Here is an 18702-nt window from a genome sequence, read left to right as displayed (position 1 = left end):
AAAAAAAAAGGTTAGATCTTCATGCTTAGTAAAACATGTAAAGGGTAGTTATTGTGTGTCCCCATGTGTATAAGTTAGTATTGGTGCTTGGAATGCTTGAAGGAAATAAGGTGTCTGTTGAAAGGTGTATTTTTGGATATGCCTATATAGTAATAGCATTAAAAAAAAAATGAATCGTGTTGATGCAACTTGAGTCTTCTGCTGTTCCCTGAGAGAAAAAAACTGCAAAGCTGTAATACCTCTGTTTACTGATCAGTTTAAGCCAATGCACTTTCTGTGCAGGGCACTGTCTAAGCACCTGCCTCCCTTCCCGTTCTTCCCCTGCAGCTAACCAGCAAACCTGAGCCCTAAAGCACTCTGATTTGTTCTTAACTTGATCAGCCCTGATCTGATTTGCTGTGTAGCTTTTGTGATGGCACAAGGGAACAGGGTGGGGGCAGATAACATAAGTTGGTATCGCTACAGAAGGAAACAAGGCTGAATTGTATCAGCTAAGTTTTGTTGTTGCAGGAGGATTTAGGGATTTACTACAACGTCTGCTTGTGGGCCTCTCTTAAAGGGAATGATCGACAAAGCTTTGAGAACTTTGACAAGAGTCATGGTTCAGAAAAGTAGAGCTGATGAAGGAGATGGAAATAACAGTTGTTTTTTTTTTTTTATTGGTGGGGGTTTTTTCCTCCTTCCACTTGGACTCCCCATCTTCCCTGTAGAGATGACTGACAAGTATTTCAGTCCTCAGCTTAACAAAGAAGGTAGTGATGGTTATTCTGATTGAAGATGTATTGGGTTTGTGTGGCAATGTTTTGGTAGCAGGGCGAGAAGCTGCCAGAAGCTTCCCCTGTGCCCGATAGACCCAATGCCAGCTGGCTCCAAGATGGACCCATCACTGGCCAAGGCTGAGCCCATCAGCAGAGGTGGTAGTGCCTCTGGGATAACATATTTAAGAAGGGGGTATGTGTGAAACCTGCACAACGGCAACTGCAGCCAGAGAGGAGTGAGAATACGTGAGGGCAACAGCCCTGCAGACACCCAGGTCAGTGCAGGAGGTGCAGGGGGTGCTCCAGGAGCCAGAGCAGAGGTTCCCCTGCAGCCCATGTTGAAGCCCCCGGTGTGGCAGGCTGTGCCCCTGCAGCCTGTGGAGGTCCACAGTGGAGCAGATATCCACCTGCAGCCCATGGAGGACCCCATGCTGGAGCAGGTCGGTGCGTTAAGGAGGCTGTGACCCTGTGGGAAGCCTGTGCTGGAGCAGGGTCCTGACAAGACCTGTGGAGGGAGGAGCCCAGGCTGGGGCAGGTTTGCTGGCTGGGCTTGTGACCCTGTGAGGGACCAACGTTGGAGCAGTCTGTTCCTGAAGGATGGCACCCCGTGGGAGGAACCCACACTGGAGCAGTTCATGGAGAACTGCAGCCCGTGGGAAGGACCCACGTTGGAGAAGTTTGTGGAGGACTGTCTCTCATGGGAGAGACCCCAGGCTGGAGCAGGGGCAGAGTGTGAGGAGCCTCCCCCTGAGGGGGAGGGAGCAGCAGAGACAATGTGCAATGAACTGACTGCAACCCCCATTCCTTGTCCCCCTGTGCCTGCTGGTGGGGAGGAGGTAGAAAAGATTGGGAGTGAAGTTGTGCACAGAAAGAGGGAGGGTGGGGGTCAAAGTGTTTTAAGATTTGTTCCTATTTCCTTGTTACCCTACTCTGATTTGATGGTAACAAATTAGGTTAATTTCCCCCCAAGTTGAGTCTGTTTTCCCTCCCCTGTCCAGCTGAGGAGGGGAAGTGATAGAGCAGCTTTGATGGGCACCTGGCATCCACCCAGGGTCAACCCATCACAGAAGAACAGAAAGAAATGTTTGCTTCACAGCAAAGATGACTTAAAGCTTTACACTTTCTAACTGATCAAATCGGAAGCCACTGGCCAGGGTAACGGAGGAGGTCAGCCTTTTTTTCTTTGATACCTGGTAGAAATAGCATAGGTGTACTTGCTTGTGTGCCTTGATGCAGCACAGTTAAATCTTTTGAATACTTTTTATAAGGCAGTTTGTGTTTTGTCTTGGCCTTCTGCAGATCAAAATAAACTCAGATTTGGTGGCTTTATAATTCCATTAACCATAAAACTGGTTAACACAATACTTGCATGCTGTAACTAATGCTGTAAGGCACGCAAAGACAATTCAAAAGTAATGCTGAGTAATATCTTTAATAGATACTTCTGTCTTCTCTGTCAGACTTCGATACAAGGTGATGTTTGTGCAGAACTTAAAAAAAGGTCGGTTTAGTTATGTCTGAGCAAGCCTGCTTGTGGAACTAATTAAACTCTCAAAGTAGTAACTTATAGGTTATTTTTTAATCACACTTAACATTGGCCGTGTGGATTTGTATAATGATAGGTAACATACTTATTTAGATGAGGCCTGATGAGAGGTTTCTCTGCCACCATGCTTCTATCAAGAAGTTTCATCCCTATTTTGTAAGCAAGGATCTGGGCTTTGAGTCATGGGAAGAAGATTGACTGGATCAGGTTGTGGCAGAGTGAGAGTCTGAGCAGCATCAAGTCTGAGCCTTGTTTCAGCCCAGTTTCATCTCTGTTACAGCTGGTGCTCTATGGATGGCAGGCAGCGTAGACCTAAAAGAAAAGGTAGGTGAATGTAGAGGATTTCCCAAACGGGGATCATGTTGGGAAGCACAGGTAGCAGGCGCTGGAGTGTTGGCTATTCTGCCCTCCTTCAGGCCTGTTCAAAGCTGTACTTGTACCAAAGGGTGTTGTGAGCGTCAGCCCTGTGGTAGCTGGAAAGGAAGGCACAGGAGAGCGGTCTTCTGCCCGCTGAGAGACAGGTCTGTCCTTAGTACTCGCCTCTGCCAGCTTTCTCGCTGTCGTCAAGCACACAGTTCAGGTTCATGGCTGCTGTACTCAGGAGGAGCTTGAGGGGAGCAGATCTGGATCAGACTGGCAGAAGTTTCCTTTGCCTGACTTCTGCCTGGGAAGCTCTAGGGTAAAAGGTAGGCTACAGAGCGGTTTGGTGACGTATGAATCACTATAGAGGCTTCTTATTTTCAGTTCCCCGTTGGATGCCTTAGGAACCTTACCCTTTCAAGAGAAAATCTTCTTTGCTGCTTGGGGAAGGATGAGGGGTGGTTTTAAGTGGTAGCTGGAACATACATACTCAGTTCATCAGCACTTCCTGAAATACGAAGTCTTCTTGCCTAAACTTTAAGCCAGTGCAGGTCACAAAGTCTTTCTCAGGAGCAGTTGCAAGCTGTGTGGCTTATCCTCTGTGCTGGTCTGCTTGTGTACGTCACCTGATCCTGATGCTGCAATGTGGTTCCAGTAGGTGAGGAGGGAGGGACTGTGGGACCTCTGCAAAAAGAAGGCAACAGTGAGCAGGCGATAGGCCACCAGCTGTGACTCACTCCCTGTTCTTTGCTCAAGTTTGCCATGAAAGCAGGTGTTGGTGGGTGCAAGCTGTGGCCTGTACAAAATGTTTCTGGCAGGTAGAGTCATAGTTTTGGCCCATGATTTAATGTCTACGTACTGCAAAAAGAGCAATACTGAGCTCGGGCATGGCGGTTTCCTATGTGAACATCAATTATATCATTTTTATTTGTTGTGTTAACATGAACATGGGTCTCCAAGCAGCTCAGTTAAGTTGATGTTTGTCAGTATTAGAATTTGGAATGATGGGCGATACTTTCTTTTGCCATCCAGACTGTAAGTTCAGGAGGATAGGCAGAGAAACATGAGCATTAAACCAGGACACAGTAACCTTACTAGAAAGGAAGCCTTCTAGTCTGTTGCCAGAGGCTTTCAAGAGCAGTGCTGTAGGTGCTGTCTGTGTGGTAAAGATAGCTGTCAGCTGGATGGAACATTTTTGCTTTCGAAAAAAAGACTATTCAGTTGCTAAAAATTCTTAGGTGTTAAGACTTCTTTAAATCTAACCCAAGTTGATGCCACTGAGCCAGCAGGTTCTGTTAGATATTTTAAGAAGTGCGGGGTTGGTACCTTCCTCAGGGAAGGCTGCTATTGAATCAGTCCTGCTCTAACAACAAACTTGTCTTTCTAATTTTAGGATACTTGTGAAAGATGGTGGATCGCTTGGCAAACAGCGAGGCAAATACTAGAAGAATAAGTATAGTGGAAAACTGCTTTGGAGCAGCTGGTCAACCTCTGACTATTCCTGGTCGTGTTCTGATCGGAGAGGGAGTACTAACAAAGCTGTGTAGGAAGAAGCCTAAAGCAAGGCAGTTCTTCTTGTTCAATGACATTCTTGTTTATGGTAACATTGTCATCCAGAAGAAGAAGTACAACAAACAGCACATAATCCCACTGGAAAATGTCACTATTGATTCCATCCAGGATGAGGGAGACTTACGGAATGGGTGGCTTATCAAGACACCAACAAAGTCTTTTGCGGTTTATGCTGCCACTGCTACAGAGAAATCCGAGTGGATGAACCACATAAATAAGTGTGTTTCTGATTTGCTTTCCAAAAGCGGGAAGACTCCTAGCAATGAACATGCAGCTGTCTGGGTACCGGACTCGGAAGCCACCGTGTGCATGCGCTGTCAGAAAGCGAAATTTACGCCTGTCAACCGTCGTCACCACTGTCGCAAGTGCGGCTTTGTTGTGTGTGGGCCTTGCTCTGAAAAGAGGTTTCTTCTCCCGAGCCAGTCTTCCAAGCCTGTGCGAATTTGCGACTTCTGCTATGATCTTCTTTCTACCGGAGAGATGACTGCTTGTCAGTCCACTAGGTCAGACTCCTACAGCCATTCACCTAAATCATCTTTAAATGATGTATCTGATGATGATGATGATGAAGACAGTAGTGATTAAGGACCAAACATATTTTTTTTCCACATGTTGCAATTTGTGTTTCAAACCATATGGAGCTGCTTTTGGGGAAGTCTATAGTGAGGTTCCTCAAAAAAAATCCTGTTCTAGCCATAAAATATGCCTGAATAGCTTCAACTGCGATGTGCCTCAATCTATGAATTCTCTAGACAATAGTTTTTTCATTCCTCTGCAGGGATAGACTGTTGAAAATGTTATCAGAATATTTTCCAACTTCTTATACTTGAGTTGCGTCTAGGTTAGACTTTTGTGGAAGGTTGGAGAATAAAATGTACTTTCTTAATTTAACAACCCATACTTCCTAATGCTTCATATTGATACATTATGTGGGGTTTTTTGGATATAGGGAGAAAAACCGTAAGCATGCATGGAACAGTGATGTTTTGGTTAATCCCTTAGAACACCCTGTTTTTCTAATCATGGTATGTATTAAGTTGAAATGTGACATAACTTGCAAATCGAAATGTCACAGAACTTAGAAATTGTCTTGTTTTGCTCTTATTTATGACTTCCTATGCCAAGCAGTGCCTTCTACCAGTTGTGCTGATTCAGGAAGAAACAAACCTATTCTGTGTTGTCTGTGTTTGCCTGATGCTGGTATCTGAGAGATTGTTGGTGCTATTGAAAATAACTGCTGTGTTCAAAGTGGAGCTTTGACAAGGTCAGAACTGTACCCTGCGGTGGGTGCCGGAGACCTGAATCACATGTCCTCCCCTCTGCAGGCAGACCCAAAGACTCCATGGATTCCCACAGGCTTCAGCGGGTTGGTTCTTGCAGGAGTTGCATTGCGGGTCAGGATCTTGAGATAAGAAGCTTAGGGTGACTCTTCATGGGGATTTATAAGTTTTCTTTTTAGAACAGTTTCTAAGTTTCATGTTCGGCAAATGCATACTGAAATTTTAGTTGGGTGATAAAGTATTTGGATGTGATAGCCTATATGTTTTTGGAAATATTTCCCAAAAATGACACTAAATTGTTTCTTGAAACATTGGTGAGAGGGTTGGGTTCCCCCCCCTAAGGGTTTGATTAGCTTGTTTAAAAATAACCTCATGTTTTGAACAAAAAGCCTGCAAGTAACCTTATAAAATTGGCTTTTCTTTTTACACAGCTGACCTCAGGATAAATGTAAGATGCTAGTTATTTCAGTCTAAATGTATACCCAGGACCAAGAAAGATGTATTTAAGAACTAGAATGAAATCGTCAGTGCAGAAAATGTCTCTACCACAGTATTCATTTTTATTTTAAATCAGTTCTTGAATACAGAAATGTCATGTTTGCATGTAAATGTAAAAGTTAGACTTGCAGAGACATGTTAAACCTCCAGATACTATGTTTCTATATTTTTATAATGGTTGTGTCAAATTTGAAGCAGAAAACCCTCTGAAATAGTTGTATGGCTATAGTAGCAACTGACTTTATAAAAAAAAAAGTTAAACTTTTGTATCTCTAAGTGACAATTTCTGCACTGTTTGCCTTGGGTGGCAATAATTGGGTTAAATATTTATTAAATAAACAATCAATGCTGCATATTGCACTAGTCTCCCATTCTGTATGCTGTAAATGTCAGTCTTTTTTTTTTAAATATAAAAATTAGTGGAGCACTTCAAAGCTGTAGCCCTCTGAGATTTCTGGTAGCTAAAGGTGCACTTAGCATCTTTAAGAAGGCACTCTAATAGTCTGTAAGACATTGCTTCAGGTGAAAATTCTGTTAATATTTTTAGCTTGGGCAATTCTAAAAATTCTTTTTTTAAAAAGCACTGAAGAGTATTTGATCTACTTTGAAATAAACATAAGAAGGGGAAAATGCTTTCTGATAAGAGATTAGGGACCAGGAAGATTCTGTAAAATTGCCAGATAAGCAATAAATAATTGTATATACTGAAAGACCAGCTGATTGAGGGAATGGTGACCTGCAGCAGGGGAAAATGGGCTGTTCTGAGAAGGCACTTTCAGTTAATAGTGCTTACTTTCTGTACCTCTCTTAGTATTTATGTTTCAGGATTTTTCTACAGAATCAAAGTACAAACTTCCCTTGTATATACCTTCTAATGACTAACAATTTTCTTCTGGATGCAATTGTTTCCTCTTTATTAAGTTGTCAAATATTAACTTGTCCTTGTGTATTTTTCCCTGTTTCTGTATGTTGTGCTTAGTTTTCAGCACTTTTTAGAGGTGGGAAGAGGGTTGCCAAGAGCTAGATCGCATCCTGTATTTTGTAGAATGTTCTTGTACCTACTTCAAATATCTTTTTATCTGTGAATGAAACTTGCACTGTGCTGCACTGATCCCTGAAGCTGTAACCAAACCAATGCGTGCGTGTGGGATTTCTCATCTGAAATTGATGTATATGGTCCAAGCTTTTTGAGAAAGCATTAAAAAAAAATAAGAGTATTTTATGGTAATACTCCTATCCCTCAGTAGTATTTGTTTAAAACTTTACAAAATGGACTTAACATCAACTTCTCTTGTACTTAAAAATTCCTGAAAGGGCTCGTTTCGTACTTTGTAATCTTGTTCTGTCAAATTATTTTATTTACAAATATATGGTGTAGCTTCAAGCCTATGTGTTTAATTTTCTTTAACTGGGCCTTCAAGGGTGACAGAAAATAGGGTGACTGTTGTATCTTGACAAGTGTTTTAGCAGCAAGTTTATTTGCTATCAGGAGGGATTAATAAACTGGCAATATGGAAAATTGCCAAAAATGGAAATAAATGTAGTTATGAATTTAGAAGCCACTCATGCACTTGAGGAACTGTTTAAAACCAGGATGACCAAGTCTGTTGCAAAGTTTGGGATTTGTTGGGCCAGTGCCAGTTGAGGCACTGGGAGAGGCTGGAGGACCTTTCATGTGCAGGACGGTGCTGAGCAGCCCAGTCCCAGTGCCGGGGTCTCCGCTCTGGGCCCTATGGAATCGTCAGTGGGGATCACATTGCTTGTAGTATCAAACTGGAGAGTTACCTAATGCTTTTCCCAGAGCTTCTGCACTCTTAAGATCTTAAAATAGTGATTAAATACAGTTGGTCCCTGTATATTGTATGTTCTGGTTTTGCTTATGGTAGACTTAACCTGCTCTTTCTTGATGATAAGCTTTCCAAATCTGACGGGATGAAAGCAGCAGCAGTGCCTGCAGTGTATCTCTTGCAAGACTGGGCAGTCAGCTTCTGCCTTATAGAAGATGCCATATTGGAGATATAAGTACTTACTGGCTTTAGCCAAGTTAATTTTGCAACTCTTCACTGGTACTTCAGTGTTCATTTGCTGGAAATACTAAAGGAAAGGTAAAAGTCTCTCTTCTGAATGTTTTAATTGAGGCCTAGTAATTTTAGCCTGTGCACCTAAACTGCTGTTGTTAGCTTAAGATAAATCAGACTGTTTTCCTTTCAGGTTTGATGCAGCTGAACTTCCTGTAGCTAATGAGTAATCTGTGAGGGTTGAGCGTTATTACTCCATTTAAGTAAAGTTTAACAAAATGGGTGAGTGGATTAATGAGTGTTGAGTTTCCAGCAGGGCTTTTAAGGTCTCTTCTCGAACAGGCAGATTATGAAAATGACATGCAGAAACCTTGTATTTATGTGGGGCTTTCCCTCTGGGCGATATACTTTAGCTAATCTCTTCATGCAGATGAAACAGTGGTTATCATAGTTGCTGGTTAATGCTTAAGTAGAAGCAGATTATGAATCGTATTTTTGTATTTTCCTGTAATTTCACTGAACAGATAGAAGAGTGCCTGGTTCTGTTAGCAGATAGAGCTGGAAGAGTCGGGAGTACTGATTTCCCTCCCCGTAGCAAATTATTGTAGTAAATATTAAAGTCTCTTGGCTGTTTACTGCCTTTCATTTGGTGAAATCTGAGCGCCTTGTTTGTGCTTGCGGTCGGTCTCTTGCCAGTGCTGGCTCCCGTGACTCATCGGGTAGCCGGCACTCTTGCCTCAAAGAATCTCTGCTCTGTTCCTTTGCTGTGATCGAGTTCGGAGCTGCCGGGGAGCGCAGCGCAGCAACGCTGGGTCTGCTGCACAGTGACAGACAGCTCTGCTGTACTGCGTGCGTCTGAAAATATTCTGAAGCTCAATCAGGAATAACAAATCTGAACCTCAGTCTTTGCAGCAGAGATTCATCGCTTTCTAAATTACTTTCTAATCATCTGAATTACTACCTGTGCCCAGACTAAAAATCAAAATGCTTCAATTGCATTTGAATGCATTTGGGATAAAAAACTGCCGATGTGAATGGATTGAATTCACAGTGAAATAATCTGCTGGGAAGCAGGAGGCATTTCAGGGTCACTTAGGCAGGCTAAACAACAGTTAGATGCACCAAGTGGAATAATCCTATTGTGATGAAGTTTTAAATTTACAAGATTTCCAGTTAACTTGATACAAGTAACTGGTAGTAATACTAGATACTGGTATTTTAAGAAACACTGTCTCAGATTAATTTCTGCAAGCATAAAAAGCTACCGGATAACAGCAGCAGCCGCCAAACCTAAGGTGGTACAAAGAGACCTAATGCCACCCCATCTGTCCAGGGACGTTCTCAGTTGTAGGGAGGGGAACTGGATTAAATGGTGAGAATGTATCTAAAAGAAACCTCCTTTAGAAATCCTTTTACACAAGATGATACCCCCAGCCTAAGCGGTGTTCAGGCAGAAAGCAAGGGGTCATTTTATTCAGCTGTTCTGAGGTATAATGTGAATAAGTTCAAGGGCTTACATCTTCAAGAGTCAGGTCTTCAGGAGTGTCTGTTGACCTTCCTTAGGTAGCCAGTTTTGCTGATGGTCAGCTGTATTACAGGCATGAGTGACTTGATAGCAATTCATTTTAGCTTCTGGCTGGATTTACTATATAGATTTTTCTCTCCAAAAGCTTTTGCCTGTATGCAAATTTAATCATAGTCTGTGTTGTAGTAAGCGTTAGGGCTTTGAGGGCTGCTTTTTATAGAGCCAGGTGCTGCTGTTGAGCACTTCTAACCTGTGAGCTTGTAATGGGTTTGCATAACATCAGCTGTCCAACAGTGAAGGAAGGGGACCTACTTGGTCTGCTTGAAATAGCACTTGGTTCCTTCTGGTACCTGTTTGCCCCAGTCCAGGTATGTGCAGCCCCTCCAGAATGACAGCTCCAAAATGAGCTGGGACACCTGCTTCTGTATGTATAGATATATAGGTACGGTCACTTTCTTTGTTTCTTTCCTTCCCCACCTGACTTGCTTCATACTTGCTTTATCAGGGTATTACCCTGGAAGATAAGATGGATAACTGAGGGCCGAGCCTACCCCTCCTGTCTGCCAGGGATGATGTGAGCACTGCTGCGGTGTTAGGGTGTGTTGTGTGATACGTACAGGAGTGCTGGGAATATGGAAGACAGCAGAGCTAACTGCTACACTGAGAAAATGAGCGTGCTAGTAGAAAGCCAACGGTGTCTGGAGGGGAGGACCTGGCCTCTCAGTCTGTTGCAAGCATGTGAAGTGCTGTGGAGCTTACTGCCAGGTGCAGAGGGAAAGGCAACCACCTTCAGTGAGAACTGGCCTTAGATGGCTTGAGTCTGCTCTGAGGCTTTTCTTCTGAAGCTGAAAGTTACCATTGGGGGAGGAAAAAAAAAAAAAAAAAGTCACCTGTAATAGTATTACTCATTGTATGCATCTGATCTGACCTTTATTATATATAAATAACTTGGCATTTTGAGTAGACTCTTAAAGGTTGGAAGGACCAACCTAGCTTTTAAACGAGAGTTGTGTAATATTTTTAACAGCACCGAAACAGTAGCATACAAAAGGAGGAACACATGAAAAAGCCCATTTTTAATCCAGTTCTCTTTTGGCTTTTAGTGATGGATATAGCTCCTCTCACATGTGATTTTTGGAAGCAGAGGAAAGTTACCCTCTGGGATACTTGCTTCCTAGTGTTTGTAGTGCACATAATGGAAAGGGTTGTAACCTCCCTTAACGGAAGCTAAGTGTGGTAAGCCCAAGCAAAACTCCTTTGTGAATAAACCCATTTTACTTGTTGCAGGAAATATTTAACATGATTCAAATGTGCGCAGTGCAGTTCTGCTCATGCCTAAAGCAAAGCAGCCCCCTGTGCTGCATAGTGGAAGCCAGTGTCTTCAGGCTTACAGGTGATGACGGCGTGTCGTGAGTGGCAGATGAGTGCAACACTAACATGGTCCCGGTCACCCTTTGTTCCAAGGGACAGGGATAATTTGGGAAGGAAAAACAGCAACCACCTGTTGCTGGTCAGCATGTGCAAACTAATGCTGAAAAATGCAATGTGTGATCCTTAGCCGCTGTAAGTGCCAGAGGCTCCTTTAGTGTCATTTTGGAGACTAGTAGCTTCTGTGCTGTCCCAAAACCATACGTGGAGAAGGAACCATGCTGGGTCTGAAACGCCCTGTGCCCATCTGCCCTGGAGCAGGGTGCTCAGCACTGCTGGCTGCTGTACAGCTGCTCTTCGGAACTGCTGGGTGCTCTTCTGCTGCACGGCTGTGCCCCCGCAGCCCCCACCCGGGTGGGCTGGGGAGCTCAGAGCTGGCGAGGGGGTATGAGGAGGATCACCCCGGGGTGCAGACGGGTTCAGGTGAAGTTTGCAGTTGGTTAGTAGAGCGAGTACAGAGACTGCAGTCTGTAGTGGCAAGCATCAGCATGTCTTGTGCGTGTCACCCGGCTTTGGTTGTGTAGGTGGGGCTCAGCAATAAATACCTGGCGCTGAAGCTGCCACCCGGGAAGCTTTATCTGCAGTTTCTGTCTTGGATCCAGTGCTCTTTGGCGGTACCCGTGTTGAGAAGCTGTTTCGGTTGTGTCAGAAGAGTGTTGGAGCTGCGTGTAGTCGTCCTCCCGCTTGCGCAAGTGTCAGCGCCTGGCATACAGGTGACGAGTGCCCAAGGCCAGCTCCCACCTCTGTCCATTTTGAGGCTGATACTGTGCATTACAGCATGCAGTGGCAGCCTAAGCAGGGTTAACAGGGAGCTTTGTTGGTCTACAGAATGTATATAATGTGGTTGCCTTGCGGTAGCAAGGGAGCAACGAGGCCACGCAAGGTTTCTTCTGCTCCTCCATCCTGTGGGCATCATACCACTGACATGAGGCCAGGACTGACCTGACTCCTTGGCTGTAGAAAAATCTGTGAGCTGTTCTCTTGTTTTCACTCTGCTTGTGTAAAGTAGGAGGGGAATGAAAAACATGCCTCTCTGTTCACCTGTGTGGAGTCACAGGATGGCTGAGGCTCTGGAGGTCATCTGGTCCAAGCCCCTGCTTGAGCAGGGCCACCTAGAGCCGGACACCCAGGTGGCTTTTGAATATCTCCAAGGGTGGAGACTCCACAGCCTCCATGAGCAACCTGTGCCAGCGCTTGGTCACCCTCACAGTGAAAAAGTGTTTCCTGGCATTCAGAGGGAACATGTTTCAGTGTGTGCCCACTGCCTGTGGTCCTGTCACGGGGCATCACTGAGAAGAGCCTGGTTCTGTCCCCTTTGCACTCTCCCTTCAGGTATTTGTACACATCAGTGAGGTCCCCCTCGAGTCTACTCTTCTCCAAGCTGAATATATTCCCACTTCTCCCAGCTTTCCTTGTAGGAGACATGCTCCAGTCCCTTAATCAGCCTTGCGGCCCTTCATTGGATTCTCTCCAGTATGTCCATGTCTCTCTTCTACTGGGAAGCCCAGAACTGGGACCCAGCACTCCAGGTGTGGCCTCACCAGTGCTGAGCACAGGGAAGGATCTCTGGATCGCCTCCCTTGACCTGCTGACAGTACGTTCCCCCATGCAGCTGGGGATTCTGTTAGCCGCCTTTGCTGCCAGGGCGTGTTTCTGCCTCATGTAAGTTGGATCCTAAAGTGCTGCTTTATGTCTATAAACTTTTGGTAACTTGATTCTTTATTCCAGTTCTATTGGTTCCCCCCTGTGTTGTTATGTGTCTGTCCCCCATACCCCCACCCCATCCCACCCCCCAAAAAAAAACAGTAAGAGAAAGCTTATATTTTTATCGTTTTGGAAAGACGGAGGAAAAGATTCTAAAAGTTGTTGGTATTTTCTTGATTTGCACTGAGGTTTTCCCACAGAAGGATGTTTCCCTCCCCTTGTTGCCATCCCTTTGCTCTGCCACGCGTTCTCACCCATACAGTATTTCTTTCTAGGTGGGAGAACTAGTATCCAACCTCGTAAATATTTTTATGTTTTCTAGCAGAAGTGCTGACGTCAGTTTGATTTGGCATTGCTAGCATAGCACAATCATTTGATTTGCTCCAGCCTGGAGTTCGTGTGCCAGATGTCTTGGTGTAGCCTGCTGTGTTTGGGATGCTTGGGTCCCAGGTGGCACGTGACCCCCAGCACATCATGCCCCACTTGTGAGTCAGCCTACGACTAAAATAGCACATATGTTGGTGTTGGTACTAGGACAGCTTATGGTAGTGGGAGGAGGACTTTCCTCACCTGGATGTGTTTGTCCTTAATGCCCAAAGCAGTTTAATGCAGGCAGAGGAATATTCTGGCTGGTGCAGTAGCTGTAACCCTCCTGGCGTGGCTTGTAACGCTGACCATGCTTCCGACCATCCAGAAGCCGGAGGGAGGATGTGGTGCTTGGAGCAAGCAACCACCAAGCAAACCGGGATGGGTATTTGCCTTGGCGTTCGGCACTCGTGTCTGCCCTGGAGAAGCAGTGTGTCCGGTGCAGGCGTTGCCCGGCTTGTGGGCAGGGAGGCTGCGGGAGCAGGGAGCGGTGCTTCTCCCGCCGGGCTGCAACGCCTCTGCAAGGCAACACCCGGGCTCTTGGGGAAACAGCCCTGCATCGTGCTGAGATAAGGGCTCCTTTGTTGCTTCACTTCTCACAAATGCCTGGACCTGCCTTCTCTAACGCATTTGGAAGAAAAAAGGGCAGATAAAGGAGAAGGGGAGATGAGTCACAGAGAAACAACTGGTTCAAGACAACGCGACAGAAGCCCTGAGTAGGTTTGGAGCTGTTGGTGTGCTCCTTTGCTGTACGCAGTTTCCTCCCTTCACCAACCAGAGAGCTGGTGATGAGGTCCAACCTCCCGTTTCTCACAGAAGCAGCATCCTCTGCTATCTCACAGGGAGGCAGGACAGTGCTGGGACCCTGGGTGCAAATCCATCCCACCTGTACCGTGCTTGTGCACCGGGAGCACCCTTGACATTGCTGTGGCTCCAGGAGAGTTGCACCAGGCTCCTCTTTGCATTAGTCCCCCGCTGTACAGGGTGCATGACCCATACAGTGGTGCTACCTGGATGTTAAGAGCTGCATTTTGTGGGTTTTGGGATGTGGGGAGAAGGCAGTGTGTGTACAGGTTAAAGCGAACTCCTGTTAGTTGTTAGCTTGTTGTTAGCCAAGCAGTTGGGGCTGGCTTTATGCACATTTCACGTGTAATGGCATGAAGGTAGCTGAACCAAGGTCAAATAATAAGGTAACACTGCAGGTGGGATTTTCCTCTTGAATTTGAGTAACTGCTTGTGCTGGGAGTTGCAGAGGCCATGGTGGGACGAAAAGGGTTTCCCAGGCTGTGCCTGCCTTTGCTGTGCTGGCTGCTAGTGGCTGTCAGTGGCTTTTTTTAGCGGGTGGATGTAAGGTGCAGCTTATGCTCCACAGAGCTCTAAATGGTCTAAATCCCTGCTGCGTCAGAGCCTGCCTGCCCCCAGATGACACTTGCCTGGTTCAGCTGCCTGCTTGACCATGGCCGTGTCCCTGGGCTGCGCACGGGCTGTTCCCAGGGATATGATTGGGGTCAAGTGGAGCCTAATTCACAGTGCAGTGTGCAATGCAGCCTTCATGGAAGCTCTTCAGTGCTTTCAGAAACCCTCCCCCAAACCTTTAAGTCCCCTGCTTACCTAGATTCATTGATTCTATCGAAGATGCTATTGATCTCCTTTCCCTTGACCAGTGCTTAATGGATTTCCAATGCAGCTTGTCCTAAGAACAAGGTGGGCTAGTGGGGGCTGCGGGAGCCGCTGTGGTCAGTGGCTGTGAAGTGGGGAGCTCGCCAGCAGCTGTGCTGTTGCTGTTTTCTGTCCTCTCCTTGTGCCGAGGCAAGGGCAGTGCAATGCCTCTGCTTCGATGCGCTCTGCTGAGGCGAAGGCATGAAAGCCCTTGCAACTGTGAGGGAGGGCAGCTCCTCCATCCCAGGGAGCAACCACAGATAAGGGAACACTTGCACCTGGTGTGAAAATGGAGGCTGCTTCCCAAGGGATTCACAGAGGAGCAGCTGCAAAAGAAAATTGGCTGCCCTTTCCCTAGCATGCTGCAGGGGAAAGCAGGAAAGGTACAGAGGGGAGGGGAAGGGCAGCCAGTTTCTGCTGTTTGCCTATAAGCTGAGGGCAAGGAGGAAAAATTCAGTTTGTAGGTGCTGCTAGTTGGTTTTGCGACACAATTCCTAATAAAAATAACAGTCAAAACCCTTTAAGGGAATCCTTATCCATGTGGGCCCGACAGCAAATGTAGCAATACAACTAACGTGGACACAAATGCACAATTTACTTGAAACCCGTAAACAGGAGCTCGCACCTTGATAAAACACTTGGAGGTAAGTGACTGCCACTTGTTACCTGTCCTGTGGGGAAATTGTTTGGGGCCTGGTGCTACCAGAGCTGAGCTGTTGGTGAGACCCAGCCGTGTTACTCGACCAGAGTAAGAGGCAGGGGGACAGTCACAGCAGCCACTAACACTTGCTGGGCAGCCAAAGCTGTGCTTAAGCGGTGTGGAGTTAATTTTAGGTTTTTCCTCTTTCTCAAGTTTCAACTCTTCACAGAGGAGAAGCTTTAAGATTTCATTCCCATCCTGGATTTGCTGCCTGCAACAAAGTGCCGGTCCAGATCGAGCACGACTGCTCAGCCCCAAACACGTGCCATTCGCAGGTCTGATTTGCCTGCTCTTGTAAATAAAAGTTTCCTCACCTGCGTGAGAGGACCTATAAAGTAACTTTCCAGTGGTCTCAAAGCACTTTGCAGAGTGTGCTGGCTATCGTTTTGCTTGGCATGGGGACACCAATGAAGTTGTGACTTGCTGAATGTCAGGCTGAGGCTAGACACAAACCCTCTCCAACATTTCCCGTTTGGATAAGGACTGTGTCCCTCCCTCCTTAGGTGAAATGACCCCAGTAATGGGGAAGGGGAGTTTATCCCCCTTGCCATGAGCCACTGCCTTGCCCTGCAGAAGGTGCTCCTGGTGAGCCCCAGTGGTTTGCAGAAACGGGTGGACGTTGGCTTCTGGCTGGTCCTCCCAGGGACATCCCACATTGGGGCTGGCACCCGCTTTTGCGGGATCCACAACCAGGAAAGAGGATGTGTCTCTTGATCCCTCTTTCCTCCCTCTGTTTGAGCCTGGGCTTTGTAGCTACAGTCTCTCTAGAGTTTTTCTGTAGTCTGAGTCTGTATGAATGCGGCCCTACCGCTTGGTGGGGAAGGACGCAGGAGATGGCACCCACCTCCTCTCCCAGCCAGGGGCAGCTCGGGTAGCCCATGCTGGCACGCCAGTGTGCCGGGTTGGAGGACAGCGCTAAAAGGCAAGTGCAGGAAAGGAGCCAGACTTCAGCAGGCATCCAGCTCTTCACCAGCACGTTACCAGGGTGTGCTGCAGAGCAGCTGCCTTGCCTATTTTTTGTAAAGCACAAAACTGGTGGTTGCTTATTTATCTGATGAGTTGAGGGAAGTGCTAAGCGAGCAATCTTCTCCCCTGCAGGCTGCCATGTGTAGGTTTCTGTTTTTAAAAGGGAAAGAAGAAAGATTTAAAGATATTTGATCTGCAATCTGGCTCTGAGCTGGTTGAATATTTACTTTGTTGTATATGCAGTTAGTTATTAAAAGCCTTATCGTGGAAGGAAATCAGACAGAAGGCTCATGATTCAAACTGAGCAGGCACATGGGTGTGGAGAACATCACAGGGAGACTGTGTTGCATGGAGAAGAAACTGCTCATTGCCATAACCTTATTTATGCCGTGCTTTCTGTGGCACAAAGGGCATCTGCTGATCATTGTGCAGAGACACTGTATCCTCCGGGGCCTTTCTCCGTAAAGCCCTTCAGCCCTGCTGGTACCCACGTAGCTGACATGTAGTGCTAGAGCCGCTGTTTGCAATGCAAAGCTGTTGCCGCATAGGATGAGAGACATGCTGCACGTGTTTCTGAAACGCTCTAACTGTCCCTAGCAAGAGTTGTACAGAAGTACTGTAAATAGGCAGCCTGTGAGCCAGGAGACATAGTTTCTGGAGGTGTGCTCTGCTGTGGGTTTCCCTGATGCCTGCTGCAGGCTGGCTTCATTTATCAGCCTGTCCTGCGGTGGGGGTGATGGCAAGATCTTTATTCACTATCTCTGAGTTCACAAGACTTCTGCAAGGCTTCTACTTTTTCTTTTCCTTATCAAATTATGTGAGGATATGGTGAGCAGATTCAAAAAATGTTTAGGGGTGTGTGTGTGTGGTGTGGGGCAGAAGGGTTGCTTTCTTCAGAAGACCTGATTGAAACCGTGCCTCTGAGTATGGAAGCACAAACTGGATGAGAAACCAAGAATGAGAACAGCCCGTGGAGAAGGCAGGAGTTTGGCTGGAGGCCGTGCATACAGAGACTGCCGGCAGTGCTGTGCGTTCCTTTTTGGGTAGCAATATAGTGCCGTTTGCCTAATGCGAAGCGAGGTTGGGTGCCTGTCCGCGGGCAGGCAGGACGATGCTGTAATATCCCCCGGCGCAAGGGCTGTGTGCTGTTTCAGCGATGCTTCCACAAAAGGGTGAGGGGTGAATGACACGGCCGGTCATTAATTTCCTTCCCGACCAGATTCTGCCCCTCTCACGTTCTGCTGTAATTTCTTTTGGGTTGGTAACACTGCACAGCTTTCCCCTTCGGCGAAGAAGTCAGGACAGTTAATTTGCTCTGGCAGCTGCAGCGGGGGAACCCCCTCGCAGGCTGTGAGCATTGCAGCCGGCTGCAGAGGGCCATGAAAGCGGTGCTGCTGGCTCTTGATATATTCGGTGTTTTTCTAAAGCTCCACCTCCCCGGAGTAATATGAAGTACATCAAAATGTCAGATGCCATTATGCAGTAAGTGGTTTGGGAGGAAAACTGAAACAGAACCCTAAAGGCTCCCCAATCTGAAGGAGAGATAAAGAGCCCAAGTGTATTATATGTAAGTTCTTGCTTTTTGAGCATTGAGTTGCTGTCTTTGAATTCTTGAGGGATGGCAGCTGTGTGCAAGGCACTACCCTGCTCCTGCTTTTTATCTTCTCTTTTATTTGGCAGTTTTGGTATCTTTCCTGCTGAAGCCACAGTGTAGCTAATGGCTTTGAAGCCCTTTCCAAAGCCTGATCCTGCCACCTTGGGTGCATCTTCACTGTCCTTGCCTCCGGTTCTCCTCCCTGGTTAAGTCCCTCGCCCTTGGCCTCCATCGCAAATGGCACAATGGCCTAAAAGTACAAGGCCTTTAAACAAGGTGGTCCCCTCTTCTCGTTTAATAATTTAGGAGCATCTTGCATTGGCAAAACTCTGGCAGCGGAGTGCTGGGGCTGGCCTGGGTAAACCCAACCTCTCCCTTTGGGGCAGCTGTTGGTGGTGTGATCGCTGCTGGAGGCACTGTGTGGGTTCCTGCCGAGGTCCAGAAAGTTTCTTCAACTGCTGCCTGCTCAAATGCAGACAGGGAAAAGCTACAAGCCTGCAGTATAGCTCCTGAGCCTGAGAGGTACGAGTTACAGGGGGGGCACATGAGGCCATCATTTGTACTGCTGAGGATCAGCAGCCATGCAAAAAGGCAGGGGAGGACAGCCAGGGAAGGGGCTGCAGAGGGAAAAATGGAGAGAAATGTCTGGAAGTGAGCTGAGAAAGAGGAAGGGAAGATAGATTAGAGAACCAGAAGGTAAAGTTGGTAAAAAAAAAAAAAAGAAAAAA

General features: G+C 46.5%; 1 protein-coding gene across 4 annotated transcripts in view; it reads left to right on the top strand.

Annotated features, from left to right (window-relative positions):
• The window catches only part of PLEKHF2 (pleckstrin homology and FYVE domain containing 2), a 32998-nt gene extending 25599 nt beyond the window's left edge, over nt 1–7399 (top strand). For 2 of the 4 annotated variants that reach the window (XM_037382063.1, XM_037382062.1), the window contains exon 2: nt 4058–7399. In XM_037382063.1, coding sequence (XP_037237960.1) covers nt 4072–4821 — 750 coding nt within the window. In that variant the 5' untranslated portion in view covers nt 4058–4071 and the 3' untranslated portion in view covers nt 4822–7399. Of the gene's footprint in view, nt 1–1811; nt 2629–2656; nt 2991–4057 lie in introns of those variants that run through there. The other 2 variants (XM_037382066.1, XM_037382064.1) reach the window with 2 other exon arrangements.
• The last annotated feature ends 11303 nt before the right edge of the window (nt 7400–18702 follow it).

The sequence above is a fragment of the Falco rusticolus genome, chromosome 3 (genome assembly GCF_015220075.1).
Source record: "Falco rusticolus isolate bFalRus1 chromosome 3, bFalRus1.pri, whole genome shotgun sequence".
NCBI classification, from domain to species: domain Eukaryota; kingdom Metazoa; phylum Chordata; class Aves; order Falconiformes; family Falconidae; genus Falco; species Falco rusticolus.
Note: the sequence above shows the minus strand (reverse complement) of the source record. Positions and strands in the feature narration are given on the sequence as shown.